The following is a 21,868-nucleotide window of genomic DNA, read 5'->3' as shown; positions in this document are numbered from 1 at the left end:
ATATGATCCCACACCACGTAATGGATCCAAACCAGTACATCCAGCAAGATACATGCATATGTCAAGTATCCGGGCCACGTGGGGTTTAATAGCAGCATTTCTGTAGGAACAAGCATACGGAATCAAGGATTTGATAAGGTCTGTTCAAAAATGTGTTCACAGGTAAAGGTAATGAATGGGTCACAGTGTCACTGACCTCTTATTTCAGACCTGTGGGAAATGATCCCATTCCGAGACCAGTTGCCCAGGGTAGAATTTCTACAGTTCAGTGAGTTTGCTTGTGAATTCTGAAATTCCTTTTGCATTTAGTTCTTAGAGATCACCCAGGAAAAAAAAAAAGGACACCAACATAACAGTATCTATTCGGTGACAACTTTGTTCCTCAGAAATATATCAGAATATGTGGGGGAAAAATGCATTTAAAAATTTTGATATATGTAAAGTGCCTGATATACCACCCAGGAAATAGGAGGCATTTTAAAACGGCTGTTTTTATTACTGACAATTTGCCTGACCTGTAGCTGGATTTTATTTTATTTTTATGTTTTCAGGAAATGAGGCAGAAATGCCGGGAATTACTTATGGATTCCATTATTATTGTATCAGTAATAGGACACAATGTCTTCCTGATATGTCTTTTGTTTTTATTGTCCAGAGCTATAATTCAGCCTGGGCAAAGCCTAGATGATGTAGGAAAGGTCATCTGTACTAGCTGTCAAAATACAGCATGGACCTGTCTGTCCAGCCACCTAGCATCCCCCATTTAATTCAGGAAATGATCCCTGAACAGGTAGCCAACAGTCAACGGAGATGAATCTAGGACCTTCAGTTTCTTTCATTTCACCTGCTGAGTAGATAGATCCACCAGGGAAAAAAAGAAATGGACAATCAACCTTAGCAAATATGATTTCCTTTGGTTGCCAAAGAATGTCTTGTAGAGGTGAGCTGAACCTGGGTTCACTTTGAGCTTCCACAGTGATGTTTTTTTTTGGTTCCTGTGGTGGGTAGAGGTTAGCATGCACAACTAGAACCTGCATAAATGTTGGAAATGCAGCAATAAATGCTTCCATTGGTAACAGATTGGGTGCAGACCACTCGGCCTTCCACAGAGACCCTACATTTCGGCCTCATACCACCCCATGCACGGATAAGTAGGATCTCCTCCAAAATCATCACCCAAACCAGGCAGTTTAAAATGTTTTCTAGAAGATATCAACTGAGCAGTAAAATTGAGGCTTAAACCCCAATCTCTGAATCCCAAGTAACTTTTTTAAAAAGAAGTTTCTTAAGAAAGGACGAAGAGAACACTTGCTGGCTTCACATTTTATCCCCAGGACTAGGAGAGTAATTGGGATATAATAGGTGTTCAGTGTATACTTGTGGCCTTAATGAAAGAATTAACAAATGAACACATCATGGTTCGATTAATTATTAAAGTGTTTGGTTTAACTGAAAAAAAAAATCTCTGAAGCTGGTAAAACAAAGTCAATTCTAATATTCACAGACTTCCACAACACAGAAAATATTTATCACGTGGGCGTTATGCTCCAGGTTTCTGCAGAACATGGGGCCCGCAGCAGTGAGTTCAAGAAGGATGCTTACTGCCTTCAAGGAGCTTACAGACTTGCAGGAAGGGATGTGTGCGACCTCTGCATCCATCTACCCAGCTCATGTTAGCTGTTTAGGAATTCACAGCCATCATCAGTCCGCTTAGCTTAACCGCTTCGTCACCTTAGCAAATCATTACGTCACCTATGAAACTATAGCTAACGGAGCTTGCCATTTTTAACGTTCTCTATAGATTTCAAATATGGAATTTGTGCAGGGTGTCAGCGCATAGAGAGTATTTAATTTTTCCTAAGGGTGTTTTCATATTATTTCATCTTAAAAGAAACCCAGCAAATAGTGATTCCTAATAAAAAGAAAAGTACACAGAAGCAGAGTAGTTTTATTCAAGGTCATGCTACTCATCAATGACAGAACCGAGATCAGAAATCCTGTTTTATAATTCCTAGTGTGGGGCTCTTCGTAATGCACCCTGGGGTTTCCCACAAACACATACCATTTGCTTCTCTTCAGTGTAAGTGCTATTTCCAAACCCCTGACATCTTCAGGAAGAAGGGGACAGACACCGCATGACCTTTCACTCCTAGCAGGAAACCAGAAGCCCTAGGACCCTTGAATGCCATTATCCTAAGTTCAACTGCAGGAAGACTGTCTTCACGGACAGTCAACCCTGCATACAGATACCTACTGCAAAGATAGAACCCTTAACCTCATCTTGACTTTGAAGATGGTACATGAGCTAATAAGGAGCATGCTGGCCATATTAAGAAATGTCCCTCCAACTCAGTCCTTCAGAGAATGAATTCTGGAACATTTTTTTTCCTAGGATCCTCAGAGAGAAAAAGATATAAATACGGAGAGAGAAGCTTGCTTCACGTGTAAACCTCATCACCTACGAGATCTGGGAGGGAAGGTCTCAGTTCACAGAAAACTGGAAGCCACTGCAAAAAATATATATATCTATCTCCAACATTTTTGATAGGTAGGCAATACAGGATGATTTCTTTGAATAGGCTCCTTCAGAATCTTCTCCACCACCTCTAGGTAGTTACACTTTATTGGCATCAGGATTTAGTGACAGAGTAATTTCACAGTAGGCAGTACCATATACAAGTTTTACAATAGAAACTAAAAATGTATCTTTGCCCACGTAGGTATTTCCAAGGTCAAGAACCAAAACCGACTTCTACTTGGAATCGTTGTAAAAATTTAAACCTCTCTCTGTATCTCCCTTTTTTATTCTTCCCATATATACAATTGAGTCTTGCAGCAAACCCGAAGTCTGAGAAGGTTGAAGTTTTCCTATGCTTTGAGATCGACATGAAATATTCAACTCCATATGAAATTAAAGAAAAATGTATGCTGGGATTCAGTGTTCTGTGTTGGAGTTTTGGGATGCGGCCTTATTGAATTTGCAAAATGGACCAGATCATCTCAAATCCTCCTCTAAAATGTCCCACCGAATGGACGGTGTCTACTTCCACGATAAACCTTGCATTTTATAATCAAATAATCAAATCTAAAATGTAATTTCCCAGCCAACCTCTGTGCCCAACACTCTGTCTCTGGCTCTTAAGCTATTTAATTTCATTTGCTTTGGAAATTTGATACCTGCCCCAAGACACACATACACATGCACACATGCACCAGAGAGAGACATATTAAATCAAATAACCTTAATCCATAGGTTCTACCTGTAAGGAGAAATATTTTGTGGCAATACCCACCATTAAAATAAATATTGGCCTCTCTGAGTCAAGGATCCACTACGGTAGCTATTTTCAAGCTAAATGCAGTTTGCTAGAATTTGGGATCTGTCCTGGTAACTCTGTCTTGATAGTAGCTAGAATCCTCTTAATGGACTCTACTATCTCTACAATAAACAGTGGTCCCTTCCTTCTCCAATTTTCCCCTTCTACTTGTTTGGAAGTCCCCGTTAAAAATCTGCTAAAAGCCATTAAGCCAACACAAATAGAAGTGCCAGTGCCGAATTCCCCAATAAGTGGTTTAAACCCTGCACTTAGCGAAACGAGTCAGGTCAGGAGGCCAGAGAAGGGGGACAGGACGGGAAGCACCCAGAGACACTGGCTCTGTGACCCTTAGCAAATTACTGCTCCGTGTAATCTACACAAGCTAGAGATGCATGTCCATAATTACTGCATTTTGCTGGGTCTCAGTTATTGCTTTGTTTCAACTGTTTAGAGCTCGCATTTAGGAGATCATGTGTTTCTTCCTTTGAAAAAAAAACTGTAATGAAATCCTAAAGCAAGAAGGGGGTAGAAATGCGGAAAAATAACTAGCACTCAGAAATCACAGGGATCATCTCTTTAACCACAAGAAGACGGGGCTGAATCTGCTGTAAGTATGAGTAACTGTTCTGAGGCTAAAACAGACCCCACATGCATGCTATATGGAACAAATAAAAATTAAATAAAAACCTGAAAGTTTGTTTTAAAAAGTGGAACCCTTGTTTTTAATTTCTTGGTTTTTTTATTTGTTTGTTTATTTATTTACTTTTCTCAATTTTCTTACCTTTCCCTAACCCCTATTCCTTTTCCTTCTCCTCCCCACGTATCCTGTGACTTGGTCTTAGAGGTCATGGAAGGTAAGTGGCAGTCATTTTTGCTCTTTGGGATCACACTTTAGAGTCATCTTATTAAATGAGGCAGAGCTCATCCATTTAACCAGACCCACAACACAGAGGCTTGTGTTTGGTATCAGCAGATCTCTGTAGCTTTCCTATTCACAGCAGTGTATTCAAACCTTGATTAGATTTTAGAAATGCAAGAGGAAAAAGCATCAGGAGTCCTCACAGCAACTGCCCAGACAGCGGATATGGAGGAAGGGGCCCAACAGGGAACAGGACCTCAGGGTTCCCTTCTCCCTTCTTTGCACCTTGGGTTTGAAGCACCTACCTTCATGGCTGTAGGCATTTCCCCCAGAACAATCTTTCTTGAAAGCTGAGGGTGCCCTACATATCCTCTCTTTCTGACTCATTGATGCATCTCACACATAGTTACCATTGAGTTTTGGGTCTGTGCCCAGGCTCGGGGGCATACCAAGATCAATTCAACAGAATTCCTATCTGGAGAAAAGCTTTGATCCAGGGATATAAAAATATCTGGAGAAAGGAGAGTATAAGGAAGAAAGCAAGCCCTGGGGAATCTCAATCTCTCTCTCTCTCTCTCTCTCTTTCTCTCTCTCTCTCTCTCTTTCTCCCCTACATCTCATTGTGCATATGGAGAAGCTGGTAAGACAGTGGCTGGGACGGAGTGTCACTTGACCTGACCAATGCAGATCTGTTTGTGGTTATTGTATCCCTTTTCTTCTCTTCCTTGCCCACAGATGCAATCTTGGCACTAGAAATACCAAAATAGGGTCTCACATTCAGTCTATGTCTATGAGCGCATACACACACAAACACACACACACACACACACATATTGATTGATTGATTGATTGATTGATTGTTCTAGCTTCAGAGAGTCAATGCCAAATCCAGATTTTTAACTTAACCCGAAAGGCTGAACATTCAACAATGCTGAATCTAACTTCTCACAAAACAACCATGAACGCAACTCAGAGTTGTGACGGTTCCTTTTAGGTGTCTACTCCTACTCCGGTCCTTCACAGTCCTTTCTCCTGAGACAAATAGGTGCCATTTTTCATGACACCTTCGTCTTTCTCTCACCTGGCCTCTACCTTCCTAACCAGGTATGGATATGAGTTAGTGGTCTAATGGCCTATATGATGCTGAAGAAGAGCTCAATGGACTGAAGGGAACTTTTTCATATCTTTAGCAACGTGGCTCATTCATAGCAGGACGTCCCTGCCCACCTGATCCCTGAGTGACACCTGTGGGTCATTACCACCCAGCTGTAGCTGCGGTCTGGTCACTTCTTTTTGCATACAAGGTTCCAGGACATAATGGAATGAATGTGCTGTGAGCAGAGAGAAGCACCTGTCATGCTATTCTAGAAAGCAAGCCCGGCTGCTCTAGGATTTCTGCAGTGCACACATTATACAAGGAAACATCTTTCTTTCTCTACAGGTTCCTTTGCCTTTTCTCTTATGTGGCAAATTCACTTTGTCATGGGGGAAACACCTGAGTGACTACCTAAAAACCACACCACCTGGTGTGTGCCTGAGTCTCTCTTCCATGCTCTTCCCACTGATTTCCTTCTCAGCAGGCCAAGTCAGAAAAATGCCTACAAACTCAATGTACATAAAAGGTCTTTCAAGGATATTAAAAAAAATAGACCTATTCCAAGTGCATGGACCAAAACTAACACACAGTCAAGTGACACAAACAGATGCTAGCACTTGAAGATACTTTTTTTTTTTTTTTTGAGGATCATGCATAAAATACATGCACCTCCTTGTATGCCTCTAGAAGTTTCTCATGGACAAAAAAAGTTGGGGAGACCTAGTCAACCCTGAACATTTTAGAACACGCTCTGTTACAGAATACTTAAGAATATATTTTTTTTAAGAAAACGAAGGTTGTTTTACCTTTTGCTCTGTCTCACGTTCTCCGTTCCTCTTTTCCAAGAGATAGCAGCTCTGGGGAAAGCATTTGGTTTGCATTCGATAACAATTTCCCCACCAACTTGAACAACGGAGTTTTTTTTAATAGGGTTTCTGGAGAAATCAGGAGCAGAGGCTAAGAACAAAATTAAAAATTAAAGTGTTAAATGACTTAATTAACACAGAGCGACTGGGGAGGTAGCTCAGTATAATAGGTAGAATCTAATATTTGTGGTCAGAAGTCTTTTCTCAAGCTGTCCTGGGGCCAATTGCTGACAACATTTTGGAGTCCCTGCTTCAATTTGTAAAATGCAGATGACGATAGATATTACCTGAGCCGGTCAGTGTCAGGATTAAAAGAAATAACAGTTGTCAGTGCGACAGCATAGTACCTGGTACCGACTCTGTGCTCCATAAATGTGATCTATTGTTGCCTTGGTTGTGTTCATTGAAATAACAGAAGCAAGTTGGTAGAGAGGAAGAAAGTTAGAAAAAGCCACGTACCTAACACATTCCTATAATATGAGTATTATGCACACACTTAGGTTATGTTGAACTTGCCTTAGGTTCTGATAGCAACAATTTGTGGCTATAAGAAATCCCACCACATTTTAAATTTCAAATTTATTGTTTGTTTGGTTTTTTTTCCCCAGTAACACTATAGGTTCAGTGATGGTAAGAATCACTTTCGTTTTAATAAGTTTTTTAATTTTAGGACTTAGTACATAATAAATAGTCAATAAAGTGAGTAAACAAGAAATCAATGAATGACCAGTGTACGGAAGCTCAGTCAAAGTGAGTCTCCTTGTTTTATTATAGTTCCTTTATTTCTCCTTCCTAACACTTAAAAAAAAAGCCTTGGGTTTGAAGATTAGGAAGTCACTCATGGTTTCAGACACCACTCTTTGGATTTCACAAAGTATCACTCTTGCACTGCCCAGCCTCAACATTTTCTGTGACAGAAAATCATTTCCCCAGTTTTCTTTGTGGTGTGGATGGTCCTGTGACTAAGTTTTAGTGAATGACAGAAAAGAAGCTTGCTATAGAAGTTCAGGGAAATGTTGCCTTTCTCATCAAGAAGACAGGCGTGGTCAGTGCTTAACCTCCCTCCTCTCTGCAACAGGGTTGGAGACTAATTTCTAGGGCCATTTTGAAACCTTGTGTGTTGCACAGGGAAAAGGTATAAAAAACAATACTGCCAAGTTGACAGCTGCTGCCCCTCTTGGTAGAGTAAGTCCCCTTTTGTTAAGTCTCTTCACATTGTGATTTTCTTTTCGTGTGCCTCGGAAGCTAAGTATCCCTTCTGCTTTGATTGGCAGCTGAAAATATCCTTAATGGATTCATTTGAGTTGTATTCAAACCCTCTGGCCAGAATCAGGGTGGAGGAACCTCTTCTGATTTGAACACTCCCCACAGTAGGCACTTTCTCAAACATTACTGTGTTGTCCACGCAGAATAATAATTGTTTCCTTAAATTGTATGAAAAGCTTATTTTGATATTTCTCATTATTTCAAGAGAGAGCCATTTTTAATTTATAGGAAAGTTGTGTTTAGATCAGTATGATCATTGCGCATGATAGCGTCATTTTGCATTTTCTGGCTATAAATGAATGACTTACCTAAAACTCTCAACTCTGCATTTGCGTAAATGATCTGATACTTGTTTTCTGCAGTGCATTGGTAGACACCAGAATCCGATACATTCAGCATAGTTATGATGAGCGTGCCATTATCTATTTGAATTCTCTCCTAATAAAGAATAAAAAAGTATGTAAAAGTACCAACTCATGAATATAGGCATTTGCTTTACCAGAAGATGTTATTAAACAACATGTGTGCAAATCACATCTGAAATGTGATACTTTGGTGTATTATTCCATGATCCTGAGCAGCTTTCTGAAGTTAAAAAAATGGAAATATACTTAGTATACTTTTAGTTATTTCATTTCTGGAAAAATTGGCACTGTTTGCACCAAATGCATGTTAATTTTGTGTTAAATGATATATGAAGTATTTGGAAAAATCCATCAGTCCAGCAATTCCAAAAAACATGGTTGATAGTGATATGGCATAAATGTCATGGTCAGAATATTATCTGAACTTCCTATTGTAAGGTCTTGAAATTCGACAATCTGACAATTTGCCACTTCAGTTCTAAGTTGGAGGATAGGAACTTTCCCTTACTGCAGCCTACAGTACAAAGAACCTCAACAACCAAAATCTGTCACTGAGTTCCATTTGGGGTATAGAAATACAATTTTGAATATTATATTGAAATGGTACAATTTTAACGTAAAACTAAGTATTTCAAGGTAACTTTCCCATTCTCAAAGGCTAGTCAACGTAGGCTGGGGGTCCTGGTATTTGACAAAGGTTGGCAAGCTAATTCTATCTTTTGCAAGCTGCTGTATGGCCCTGGCCAATGGCTTCACCTCTCTGAGATTCCCTTTTTTCATTCTACGTAATAGAGATGGTGCTATGAGCATACCATGTGACAATATACGGAAAATACCTAATACAGGACCTGAATTATAGGAGAGCTTAATAATGTTAACTATGATGACGATCATGATGGTACTGCCTGTGGCTAAACATATGTGTGACCTTGTACAATTTATTTGTCCTCCCTACTGTTACTTTTCTCACTTGTAAAATAGGGGGAATAGCAATAGATACTGTGTGGAATTGCTTAAGGGTTAAATAAACAACAAAATAGCTCCTTTCCTGGAATAAACTATACCCTCCACTAGCTTGAGCTCTTGGTATCAATTACAATTATTATTAGCAAATCAGGTGAAGTTTTCCCAGCAACAGGGCTGCTTACCTCTGGGTGGATGCGTTCGCCATTCTTCAACCACGTGTACCAGGGAGCTGGCTTTCCACTAGCTTTGCACTCCCAAAACAAGCTGTCATAGATAGAGAGGTATGTATTTTGGATTTTTTGTTCCCATTCTGGAGGAGCTGTTTCAAAAAAGAGAAAAAAAGCACAAATAATCGGCAAGGCAGTCACCCACCGAGGACACCGCTCTGTTCCCAGGACCAGGTTGACTGGGTCCAGAGGAAAGGCATACATGTGATTTGAGAGAGGGGACATACAGGAGCTTTAGTGGGAGTAACGGAAGTCTGCTGCAAATATCATTAGGTATTCGGCTGAGGTTCAATATTTGCTATCTGTCCTTCTGCTGTACCTGTAGGACCAGCTAGAAGTAAGATCCAAATGGAGAACAGGGTCAGAGAATGATGTGAACTAAAGGTGAGAACAAAGGTCAATTTGGAAAATACAGGCCAAATCTGAACCCTCTGTGGGCCAGATTTGGTCTCAGCTAACAAAAAAGAAAAAAAAAAATGAAGCATATCTTTTTAGGAAACAATCACGACTCAATAGCTAGGAGCATCAACCAAATGTGAGCCTCCACATCCTACAGGATGACAGTCCAATACTTTTGGATTCTCTGGAGTTTGATACAGATTTGGCACCTAACTTTGATCCTGAGTACAGGCCTTCCAAAAATATCATTTTCCAATATGAAAAAGTACTGAGTCAAAAAGAAAACGTACACATGATATGAAAATAAGGTGGCATTAGCTTTAGCTAACGATTATTCATGTAAACAGGTGGGATACACATTAATTGTTTAAAAATGATTATTTCTTCCGTGAAGATGATTGGAAACTGTCCAAACATGCTAATCGACCCCCCTCCTTTATTTAGTTCTGTCCTGGTATATGTAAGAGCAGAAGGATTTTCCCTTGGAATCTTTGAAAATGACGAGTGAGATATTTTAAATGAGTAATTGCAATTAATTTGATTTGTAGTCAATTTTTTTTTCAGAGATTTAAGATAACCTGCTCAAGATGACAAATTTAGAAAAGAGAGAAGTCACAATTTGAATTCTATGAAGATAGCCAAAGTGAAGCACTGGTGTTTAGGATGTTTGTTTGGGAATGCGATCCCAAAAGGAAACTATCAGAGAAAGGGTGATTCAATAGGGAAACAGAGAGGGTCAATGCAAGATGAGTTATGGAATTGACCACCAACATGGGCCATTTTCACCCAATCCCAGGTAAAGAATTCTAAAGACTCTTTGTACATTATCTACTCCGAGGAAGTAAGGGGAAGCATTTATTCACTAGTTTTTGTTCATCGTCACCTAAGGGTAGTGTTGGTATAGACTACCAGCACGGACAGGATGCACATGCGAAAATGCTAAGCAGGTTCCTAAAGAGATCAAAAAACTCAGCTCAGGAAACAAGAGGTACTCAGAGTGGTCCCCTCTGTCACGGTATACCTATAGAATGCAGTGCTGAGCTGGTCCCTGCAGCAATAGTTAGAATAAGAAGTGGAACCCTGAGAACCTAAAATGGTGCACAACATAAAACCCAGGGCTGTCTGACTTCCAGACTTTTCTACTATAACATCAGCCTCTAGGGAAACAATGGTCCTTCAGGGCCCCTCTCTTGGGGGGGAACTTCTCATGATATCACTGGTATGGAAAACTAAGGGTAAGATTTTCACCAGTGGACATCAGTGTAACATCAAGATACAGAACATGCCTTCTAAAGCCTTGGGGGACAGATCAAGGGAACTAACAGGGTGTGGTGATAACACTGAATCTTGTTTCTTCATGTTATTAATCAAATTTTAAAATTTGTAGATACTTGTTGAAAATTTGTCTTAGTATATATTTGACCTGGGAGAAAAAAAAAATCATATCCATATACGATCTCAAGAGCTCACAAAGCATTATAATCTAATTCTTTGCTTCTTGTCATAATTCTAGCATTAACTGAATGTCAACATTGTCTGGATGCTTAGCATCCTGATTAGCAAAGTGTTCAATCTTCAACCATATAGCAATTACATGGATAAAAGCTTAGAGTTTAGTGTCTACCAAACCAGCGTGAGTTTTAGAGTTTTTTTTTTTTTTTTTTTACTTCTATCAACGAGTAATAGAAAAATCACTGGACTTCTCTGACCATGTTCTCTTCTTTTGTAGTGATAATAAAACTTTAGAAAATCCTTTTGGATGTTAAAAGACAACATGGAGAGGGATTTATAGTGTTACTTATCTGTGAATTACAACTTAAGCAGTAATGTAATGAAACAGCTCTCGAATTTTTTCAGCTGCTCATCAGCTCTGAGATAACTGAGCCCAGTCTCTCTTCTTTTTGGAGCACTTTGGCAAAGTACTTAATAGATGACTGAGAAGTATAATGACTATCTTATTGACCAATTATCCATTATCCCTCCCCACAAGGACTGTGTGGACTCTATACATGGCTGATGAGATCATGGTGAGATGGAGTGTCCAGGACTTGGGTGACCATGTTGAAGACCTTTAAAAGAGTCCAGTTTCAGAAGCCCCCTCAAGATCTCATTCTTGGACTTGACTATCAATATCTGTGAGATCTATTTCAACTCATCTCAAAGTTTCTTACCTAGAGTATCACAGAAAGTGATTGTGCTACCTCTCAAGATGATTGTAAGAAATTCAAGAATTATTATATGCAAAATTCTGTGAAAGCTAATAGTTACTGGATCATTGTAGAAGAATGTATTTTATGATTCATTCCCAGTTTATAGATACCTTGGGTATTCTGGTTCATCTCTTGATTATATCTTTGTTTATTAAATAGAAAAAAAATGGGAAATATTTATTGAAAACTAGCCAAAGACTTTAATACCATGATTCTACTGAAATTGAAAAAATCCCAATTTCTTTCTTACTGTTTCATTGACACAGGATACTAAATTCCAAAGATGTTCATTTAAAAAGCAGTTAGTATTAAAATTTTTTTTTTCCTTGGGAAACATTGATAAAACTGCTAGGGAATCATTGGTAGGGAATCATACTCTATATTTAAAACAGTATTTTTCATTTTGAGTTAAAATTGGAAATTTTAAAAGAAATGGAAAATAATATAACCAAGGCACAATATGTTATCCACCCAGGACACTGAATTGGCATTCCCATGATTTTTCTAGTTAACCGAAAGATAATTATTTTTTTTTCCAATATGTTTGTCATTGATTTTAAACATGTCACATAGGAGAATATTTTTAGATATGTGTAAATACACTTTTAAAAACTTCTGTGATGCAGGCTTCAAATTTTTCAAAGATGTTAAGGATGTTTTAAAAGCATCCAACATTATAATAATTCCAAGATATATCTTACGGTATATTTGATATAAAAAAATAATAATAGTTCCAAGCAAGTGCATATTTTGGCTTGGGTGAAAGAGAGTGTAGACAACTTTTTAGATAATTTATTAATTTATTATCTCACTTAGTTCATAAATGATTTTGGTACATATATATATATATATTTGAATGAGGTAAAATTTTTCTGTGCCCTTCACACGGGCAAAGTCTAAAATAAATGGAAACAAATACTGCAAACCACCATTCAATATGATATTTTTCCTATCATTTTTCTAAATTCCACTTTAATTATAATTAAGATCACCATAGGCTGCTGCTGAATGTTATATAGAAGATATATTGGGGTCCCTGCTACCTTATATTATAAGTTTTTTGTAGCATAAATATGACATGGCTGATATTTCCCAGGCAATTGTAATAAACAATACCTTGGTGACAGGGTGTATTTTAAAGATGGTCATTCCTACCTGCCAATCATTGTGCTAAGCACCCAACCTGGAAGCGCATTTCTCCTATAACATGATAATGACATTTGCCATTCACTGAGTGCTATTATGGAATATTTTATTTGCTCACCATAAAAAATCAGCTGACCCTTGGCGAGGTTTCTTCCTCGAAGGTTGCCTGCAAGGCACTCGTAGAAGCCTTCATCTTCTTGTCGGAAGCTGGGGATTTCGAGGACGGCTTTGGATTTGCTGTATTTGACTTTCCCTGGCAACGGGCTTCCGTCCAACCTCCTCCAACTAATATCAGGGACTGGACTAAACAGTTAGACCTCATTAGAACAGATGACGGTTTAATCTTTATGACAGAAGGATAAAACAAGAGCATCCTTAAAAACAACTCTGGAGAAAAAAAGTTCAATCAACCTATGGTAACGTGACTAGTTTTCCGATCGTACAATCATTCACCATTCACTCATTCATTTATTGAACTCTTGATTAAGGACCTGACGTGTGCCAGTCACTGTACTAAGCTCAGGGAATCCATTGATGAATAAAATAGACATAGGCTCTCTGCTCTCACATTGCTTAGAGACCAGCAGAGACACATAACATCAACAAATAATGAAAACAAACACATTTGCAATTTGTAATTGAAACAAAAGGAATAGGAGCCAGAGATAGTAATAAGATTGCATCAATTTAAAGGTGATGGTCAAGGAAATTCTTGCTGAGAATGTGGCATTTAAGACTAATCAGGCTTTATATTTATTTACAGATTCTAAAGCAAACATGTAGATGCCTCTGTATCTGAATTGATACCAACGGGTAACTAGAAACATTCCAGATGGGTGCCTATATTATAAAGGGGTATCAGTACAGTAAAACAGATCCATATAAATTGGGAATATAGTTTCTATAATCCTCAAAGATTCTACTAATTTATACACTATTTAAAAAGATAAAGGTCAACTTATACCATACCCTGTCTCTTCCTAGGAAGGATTTATTTTATCTACAGAAATTGAGACTAATATCTCACATCTGATATTTTTACTTTAATGGGGGATATCTTTAAATAAAGCAAAAATAAACTTTATAATATCTGAAATAAAGTATCCAACCATAAGGAATGAGCTTAGGATCCCTGGTGTAGACGGTCTCATGATCACAGGTATAAAGAAATGCAGGCTTGAAGCAACATGACATCAGGAAAACTTTCACTAATAAACTGTACATTTGCAAAATGAATCTATGGTCTATTGAGACAAACATCTCTCCTTTCTTACTGTCTAGCCACTCCCATTTCTTGTAGATGTTCATATGATTTAAATATTTCCACTCTCCTTATATTTCAAATTAATAATAAGAAGTCATCCTGCAAAGTCCATTTGTTAAGCGTTGCAGGAGACGTGGGTTTCTTCAAGTCATTGAAAGTAACGTGAGAGAATCATCCAATCGTACCCAAAGGCACTGACACAAGATTTGTAGAGTTGGAGCAGGAAACAGCTCCCAGAAAATGGGTGATGACCTGGGAGCAGATTCAAATACAGCACGAAAACTAATGAAGCCTAAGGAATTCTTCCTGGCAGAACACTTTGATCCTCTTGTGAACATCAAAGATAGAGCCCAGAAAACCATACCACATGCTCATAGGTACATGTAGAAACCTGGGGTCAGTTATTTTTCTTAAAGTGAACATATATTTACAGTTATAACTTGAATTTTGTCAAAAACAAAATGAAAAGAATTACTATCCTAAATTTACGTTCAGTCCTTTTAAGACAATTTCTCACCTGCCATAAATTTAGGTTGATATTTTCTTAAATGGGTAGTTTCCATGTAGCAATTAACCCTGAGTGACTAGTTTTCATACTCATTTTATGAAATACCTAACCAATAAAAATGAAGTCCTAGAAGAAAATTTACTAAGAAAGATATTGGTAAAATCTGGTAAATTTCATATTATACATTTATCATTCATTTTAAACACATGTGAACATATTAATATTGTTGTCCATGGGTTGCTGGGATATGAATTTCGTATATTCTCCATTCTTGGCTTATTTCTGTTTTCTATGAGTTTTTCACAATGAGCATGCACTATCTGTGCAATGAAAATCTTCTAAAGAAACTGATTTATAGGGGTTGGGGATTTAGCTCAGTGGCAGAGAGCTTGCCTAGCATGTGCAGGGCCCTAAGTTTGGTCCTCAGCCCTAGCGGGGGGAAGCTAATTTATAAAGAGAAAAATAAATAGAAGCTCTTAGACTTGTCTGAATCCAAGATGCTTTGTTGTCTTTTTATGGAAGTGCAACTCTGAAGCTTAGGACAGATTTGTACAAAATACCCAACTGAAAAAGCTTCTAAACTGAAATATTCAGGCAAAAAAATTAAGTAAAAATTATATTTTTTCTCCTAGATATGTCTTAGTACTTTCTATAGATTGTCAAGATAGAAGTCATTTTTTTGCATTACTAAATACTCACCTAATTATAATAATAATTGTAATAAAACTACCACAAATATTTCCCTTTTATTAAACACAGCCTCTGTGCCAGCTGCTGTGTAGGTGGATAGTATGTGCATTATGATTTTATAGACCTTTTCTGTAGCTAAAAGAGGCAGAGCAGGGATTTGTGGCTGTGTGTTGTTGTCTCAAAAGAGACTCACCTATCAGGAGACAGATGAAAAGATCATCCCGTAACAGCCTAAGTCTCTGCCCTTTCACAAAAAGTGGGTTTCCATTGCCAGTGGCCCCACTGGGAGGAATCAAGAAGAATGAGTTCAACTTGTCCCAAGTATTCCAACTTTCTCAAGGAGAGAGGACTCGGTGACAATAGGGGGTCCCACTGGAAAAGCCCTTTTACCCTGGAGAGTAGAAAAGACCTATCCTGTACTGACATACTGTTCCAATAGTGTGAAAAGATCAATGCCGGGCTCCTAACCCTTCTGAATCTTATGCACCCCGGATTCCCAAGAACGTTCACCATCACCAGCCTGTACCTGCATCACTTTGTAGCAAAGACTTTCCAACTCTGAGAGCTGACCTCACCTTCACAAAGACAAAGCAGAAAGCACCCAGGGATTTACAGGACCCCCCAGCAGCCCTAACCAGTAGCTGACATAGGGTACTGGTGCAGATGCTCGGGGTCCCACAGTCCTGCTGTGACACAACTCTCAGGTCACCTGCAGTCTTTCCTGAAGGCAGGACGAAGTTGAGCCTACCTCCTGTGGTCTCTGCCTGGTCATTGTCTCTTTCCTGCCCCACATAATCATTCTGTCAAGGGTTCTTTCTCAGAATTCTTATATTCAAGTTTCAAAAAATTATCCTTTCAGGGTCTGTCTCTTGGAAAACTAATGAATTAGGATGCTTTTTAACAGTCTATGTGACTTTGAGTTCCATAGTCAAGTGCAAGGAATCCTTAAATGTGTTTCAATATGGCCTTTCTGTATAGGTATTAGACTCCCATAAAGTCTGTAGAATTAAACATCGAAGGCCCAGAAGGTCAGAAACAAGTAGTGGACCACTGTGAAAAACCAGGCATTGTGAAACATATTCTAAGAGCTTATTATTCTGTAGGGCCAAGAATAAAAGCCAAATGCAAAAAAAAAAAGAAAAAAAAGGCAGAATAAACTTGGAGCTGAACATAGGAAAAGTTCTAGTATTTTCTAGAATTTCCAGTGTTTCTTTTCTAAGAAATTTTCTGGAAATTCTAGAAAATACTAGAACCTTTCCTATGTTCACCTCCATGTTTTTTCTCACCCGGATTATATGTAGAGTGATGAATATTTGCTACACAATTCAATTACTGAGAAGGAAATAAGATTATGTGTGTTGTGTTTTTTTTTATATTACCTTTAAAGTTTGAAGGCTACAAGATTCTAAGTTGACAGAGGATATTTGTTTGCTGCCTGCATTTTACTTTTTCCAGAAGCCCAATCCTTGCTATTTTTACTTCATCTAATTGGAAGTAGTGCCAATAGGAGAGAGCTCTGGATCAGATATGGCCATGGGAGGTTTGCACACCAAGGTCACCTTGATGGTCCAGCATGGAGCCAAGACAGACCAGTCAAAGGCATGCAGACTCAACTCTGCAGCTACTTTCCAAAAGTGATTGATGTCAGGATGTCTTTGCTCTGGGTTTTTGAGTGGGATACTAACTTCAAGCTTCTAGTCAACAGTTTACCAGAAATGCATTAAGCAAACACAGAAGAAACACACTTGGAATTCTTTGCACACCTAGGTCAAGTCATGCCTGGTGCAAACAAAGCAACAAAGCAAAACAAAACAACTCTTGGAACATTCTAGTTTATCAAAACATTCTATTTTTGTCTTCAACCATTTGAATCATTTTCCTGCTACTTTCAACCAAATGTGACCTCACAAATAGATCCAGGACACAACGGTAGCTGGGTTTACCTTCTATCAGTGTGATTGAATTGTATGATAGGGTGGATTCCTTCTGCATATGATATCTTCTGTTCAAGATATTTTAGAATTCTTGAAGCAACCAACCCACAAAAATAAGGACTCAAAAGTTCCAAGAATTTCATATTCACAAAAAAAAACCGAATGGGAGATAAAAGAAGTTTTATAAGATTTCATAATTAATAATTAGATGCTCCAAATTTTCTCAGATCTGTTATATCATTGCTGTGAATGAATATCATGATTCTATTGATTATCCCTAGTCATGTGCTATGGTTTAGATATGATGTGTCCTCCGAAAGCTCCTGTGTTAATAGAGGAATGTTCAGAGGTGAAACAATTGGATTTTGAGAGCTGTAACCAATTGGGACATCCTAGTTTGAATGGGCTGACTGGGTGGTGATGGTAGGTAGGTAAGGCATGGCTGGAGGAGGTGGGTTACTAGGGGCTGCTCTGCAAGGGTGCGTCTTCCCTGTGGTCTCTTTCCCCTCTCTCTGATTCCTGGTTACCATAAATGGAGTAGTATTTCTCTACCACACTGTTTTGGTCTGCTTTTGTTGTTGTTGTTGCTGTGACTAAAAGATTTGACCAGAAGAATTTCCAGGAGGAAAAATTTATTTGGGGGCTCCTGGTTTCAGAGGTCTCAGTTCATAGACAGCTGGCTCCATTCCTTGGGGCTAGAGGTGAGGGTGTACATCATGACAGAAGAGTGAGGCAGAGAGAACTGGCTCTTAGGAAGATCAGAAAGGAGAGAGAGAGAGAGAGAGAGAGAGAGAGAGAGAGAGAGAGAGAGAGAGAGACTCCACTCTCTAAATACAAAATATAAACCTGAAAGTTATGCTCCAATCCAGCACTTCCTCCGGTCAAATGCTGCCCACTCTCAATTACCATTAATTAATGCCCTGGTGGGATTAACTCACTGGTTTGGATTAAGGCTCTCATGAGCCAATCAATAGACCTCTAAACTTTCTTACATTGTCTCACACATGAGCTTTTGGGGGATGCCTCACACCCAAACCATAACAGATACCCTCCTACCATGATGCTCCCTCTGTCTGCCTCACATTGAGCCCAGATTCATAGGGTGAGATAACCATGAAGTGAACCATTGATTCCTCCTTCAAGTTGTGCTCATCAGGTATTTTGGTCACAGCCACACAAAAACTAACACAGAACGTGAGACACAGACTCAAGGACACGGACTCTAAAACAGCTGACTTTTCTAAAAAATGCATTTTAATGATAGTTTTCATTTTATCCTCAAACTTCTAAGATAAACAATGATGAACTACTTTACAGTTCATGCCTTCTCTCTTATTTGAAGTCCTAAACAGACAAGTGGATGGAAAGAACAGGAAGACGTGAAAGAAAAATGAAACAACTTTAGTAGTGAGATTTAAAGCTTAACGTAAATTAAATTTGCTAAGGCATACTATTCTGTGTAAATAAAAATGATCATAATAAAGTTATAGTAGTATAACGTTATTTATGCAATATAAAGAGAAGTAAGACTTCCATATTTAGCTGTATTTTGTGGCATGTTTATGAGCACAATTTTTTTTTCACTCACAGAATTGGAATTAATAATAATATATCATTCATAGGTTTATTATGAGGATTAAGTGAGACAATCCATGCCGTGTGTTTAACACACTAACACGGTAAACAATATGCTTAAACATGAATAATAAAATGCAATAAAAATCTAATATGATAAATAATGTGACTGATCAGGTCAAAAGCAAGAATTTGTTTATCATTTATCATGCCCAGAGAATGAATTATCTATATGATATAGATGTATGTGTTTGTTTTCTCTGTTAAGGAATTTCTACGGTGAGGCTTTCAATACAAATTGATTTACCAATCATTCATAAGCTAAGGTCAGACTTCCACATCAAAAACGAAAAGGCTACCAAAGTGTTTTAGTTACCTTTTGCCTAGCTGTGACCAAAATACCTAATAGGAACAGCTTAAAGGAAGGAAAGTTTATCTGGGGCTCACAGCTGCAGAGATCTCAGTCCATGGATGGCGGACTCCATGGCTCTAGGCCCAAAGTGAGGCAGACCAACATGGCGGAAGGGCCCAGCAGATATTCAGCTCATGGAGGGTCAGAAAGCAGAGAGCAGGGCAGTAGAAAGGGAAGATGCACCCTTCCAAGGCATGCCCTCAGTGACCCACCTCCCCAGCCACACCCCACCTGCCTGAAGTTACCACCTGGTCCATCCATTCCAACTAGGATGGACTGATGAGGTCACAGCTCTCACAATCTCATCTTTTCACCTCTGAATATTTCTGCATTAACATAGAAGATTTGGGGGAACACTTCACATCCAAACCATACAAACAAGAATGGATATAAGTCCCTCAAAGTCAATTTCTTTCCTCCGGTACTACTGTACAGATCACCACCCCTTATAGTGCTCATGTTTATTTCCCTAACTACAAGGGCAGTGATCTCCTGAGTGAGACATGGCACCCCCTGCCATGGAGGACCATTGTTCCCACACGCTTCATCATCAATGGACCATGTTGGTAGCTAGAAAAAGAATCAAACATTGTCTTCCAAAGAAAAGAGAATCCTGTGTAAGAAAGCTGGGCCTTGTAAAATACTATTAACCACCATTAATTGAGTGTTTACTATGTACCAGGCATCATGACAGATGACTTCCATATATCACCTTCGTTAAACGCTCGGTTGACAGCGTTTGGCCATGCTGATTATCTTTACAGAGTTGTGCTCGCGTTCAGACAGATCATTTCAACGAAATTATAACCTGCAATTCTCCTCTGCTTGGAGTTCCAGAACAGTCTAATTTATTGTCATCTGCCTTCGAAGTCTTTTGAGTTGCCCACCCTTTCAATCATAAGAAGCGGGGTATGCTTTTCCTCCTCTGGATTCCGGTGATTGTTTGAGGTTCGATCTACTTGGTCCACCGTGATGATACTCATGGTGCAAGTTTCCCTGGCAGTTGCTTGGGTGCAAGAGAAAGTGATTTACTTAAGATGCAATCTTAGCATGCTAATCACACCAAAAAGGGCTGTGGAGCCAGGGGTGTTCTTGAAGTGAGCTTTGTAACGGAGATGTGGTCAACTGGAACTGTGCCACAATCCAGAGTCAAAAAGAGCACTGCCATTGTTATTCTAACTAACTACAGGGTTCAGCCGTTTCTGACATGATTTTCCTTTCATCTCTAATCCTCCTTCTCCTCCCACACCCCCCTCTGCCCTTTTTCCCTGCAAGAATTCAAACTTAATGTACTTATGGATGTAAACCGCAACAAAGAAAACCAATCTGAATCTATTCTGTCATCCAAAGTGTCCTCAGATCAGAGAGGAGGGATTCTTGGACCTTGTATTTCAAAGCGTACATTGCAGAAAAAAAAAAGTCTTTTCTTCCTGTGTTCCTATATTTCTAAATCATCTTCCTGAAATGTGTTATCAGAGTTGTGCAACATAACGAGATGATAAAAGCAACGGTTTTCTTTCTTTCTTCTTTTCCTTACACTCTGATTTTCGTGCTTCTTAAATAAGCATTGGCATAAGTAAGGACTTCAAGTTCATTCTCTCAGGTCTTTGTGCTTTTATAGAATGAGCGTCCTATTAATTTTATCTGAAGAGAAAGAACACGTTTGTTAACCATCTGGCCCAGTTCGACCTGCACTGGAAGTTAAATCGAAGCTCTTCACACGCTCGTAGAAACCTGCGCTTGGATTCTACACTTTCAGCCCATAAATAGAATTTTCATCACTCGTGCTATTTGAGAAAGCTTATAGTTCTCCCTTGGATTGCTTAAAACTCATTATCCATAGCTTAAGTCCAGACCCTCCTTAGTTCTGAACTAGAGATTGGTACAGAGAACCAGTTTCCTAAGATGCTCGTATTTGGGATTATTCTTAACTTAAACCTCATTTCAGAAAATCCTGTCCGTGGCCATTTTCAATCTCACAGAGCAGGATAACAAAACCCGCCAAGAAGGCTTTGTTAAATTTTCAGACCGTTCAGCTGGCTGCTTTCAGTTCCCCAACTTGAAATATTCAGACAAAGAGCTTAGAATGTTAAGAATGTCCTTTGGGGATAGACTGGGGATAAATTCATGAGTTCTGTAGAAAAGCAATCTCATGGTTAGGGGAGAAATGGGAAAAACCTTCCCTTCCGAGGAAGGGAAACATAGTTTTTATTCTGTTTTCCTGGTCAGGGCCTATGCCGGACTCAATGTTGTTCTCCTTCCAGAATTTATAAGCTAAACTCTTCACCCCAGGCTGGACATGGGGCCCTTGGGAAGCGACCAGGCCTTGGGGGGTGGAGCCATCATGAATGAGATCAGTGTCCCCAGTAAAGGGGTCTGAGGGAGCTATGGTGTCTCTTCCACCATGCAAGACACAGCCAGACTGAGCTACCCAGGAAACGAAGAGTGGCCTTCATTTGACCCTGGGCCAGACACAGAATCTGCCATTGCCTTGATTTTAGACTTCCTGGCTCCTAGAGAGAGGAGAAATTGATTTGTGTGTATGAGACAAAATAGACGGTGGTATTTTTTCTGGTGGCCTGAAGGACTTAGGATGGATGATACACCACCCAGCTTCCCTTGGGGACAGAATCTTAGAGGTTGCAGGTCTTAGCCTGGTATTTGGCCCCACAGCCACTGTATGTGAAAATCCATAATTCCTCCCCTCCCTTCCTTCCTTCCTTCCTTCCTTCCTTCCTTCCTTCCTTCCTTCCTTCCTTCCTTCGTCC

The 21,868-nt window shown here is 39.1% G+C and overlaps 1 protein-coding gene across 1 annotated transcript in view; it reads right to left on the bottom strand.

The window, feature by feature from the left end:
• Cntn6 (contactin 6) overlaps positions 1-21,868 on the bottom strand; it is a 161,409-nt gene that overhangs the window by 61,072 nt on the left and 78,469 nt on the right. The window contains exons 6-9 of the mRNA XM_027931907.3: positions 12,836-13,020; positions 8,918-9,054; positions 7,713-7,842; positions 6,079-6,229 (exon numbers count right to left, since the gene is read on the bottom strand). Coding sequence (XP_027787708.2) covers positions 6,079-6,229; positions 7,713-7,842; positions 8,918-9,054; positions 12,836-13,020 — 603 coding nt within the window. The remainder of the gene's footprint in view (positions 1-6,078; positions 6,230-7,712; positions 7,843-8,917; positions 9,055-12,835; positions 13,021-21,868) is intronic.

This window comes from Marmota flaviventris, chromosome 20, assembly GCF_047511675.1.
Source record: "Marmota flaviventris isolate mMarFla1 chromosome 20, mMarFla1.hap1, whole genome shotgun sequence".
NCBI classification, from domain to species: Eukaryota; Metazoa; Chordata; class Mammalia; order Rodentia; family Sciuridae; genus Marmota; species Marmota flaviventris.
The sequence above is the reverse complement of the archived record's forward strand: the minus strand, read 5'-3'. Positions and strand labels throughout refer to the sequence as shown.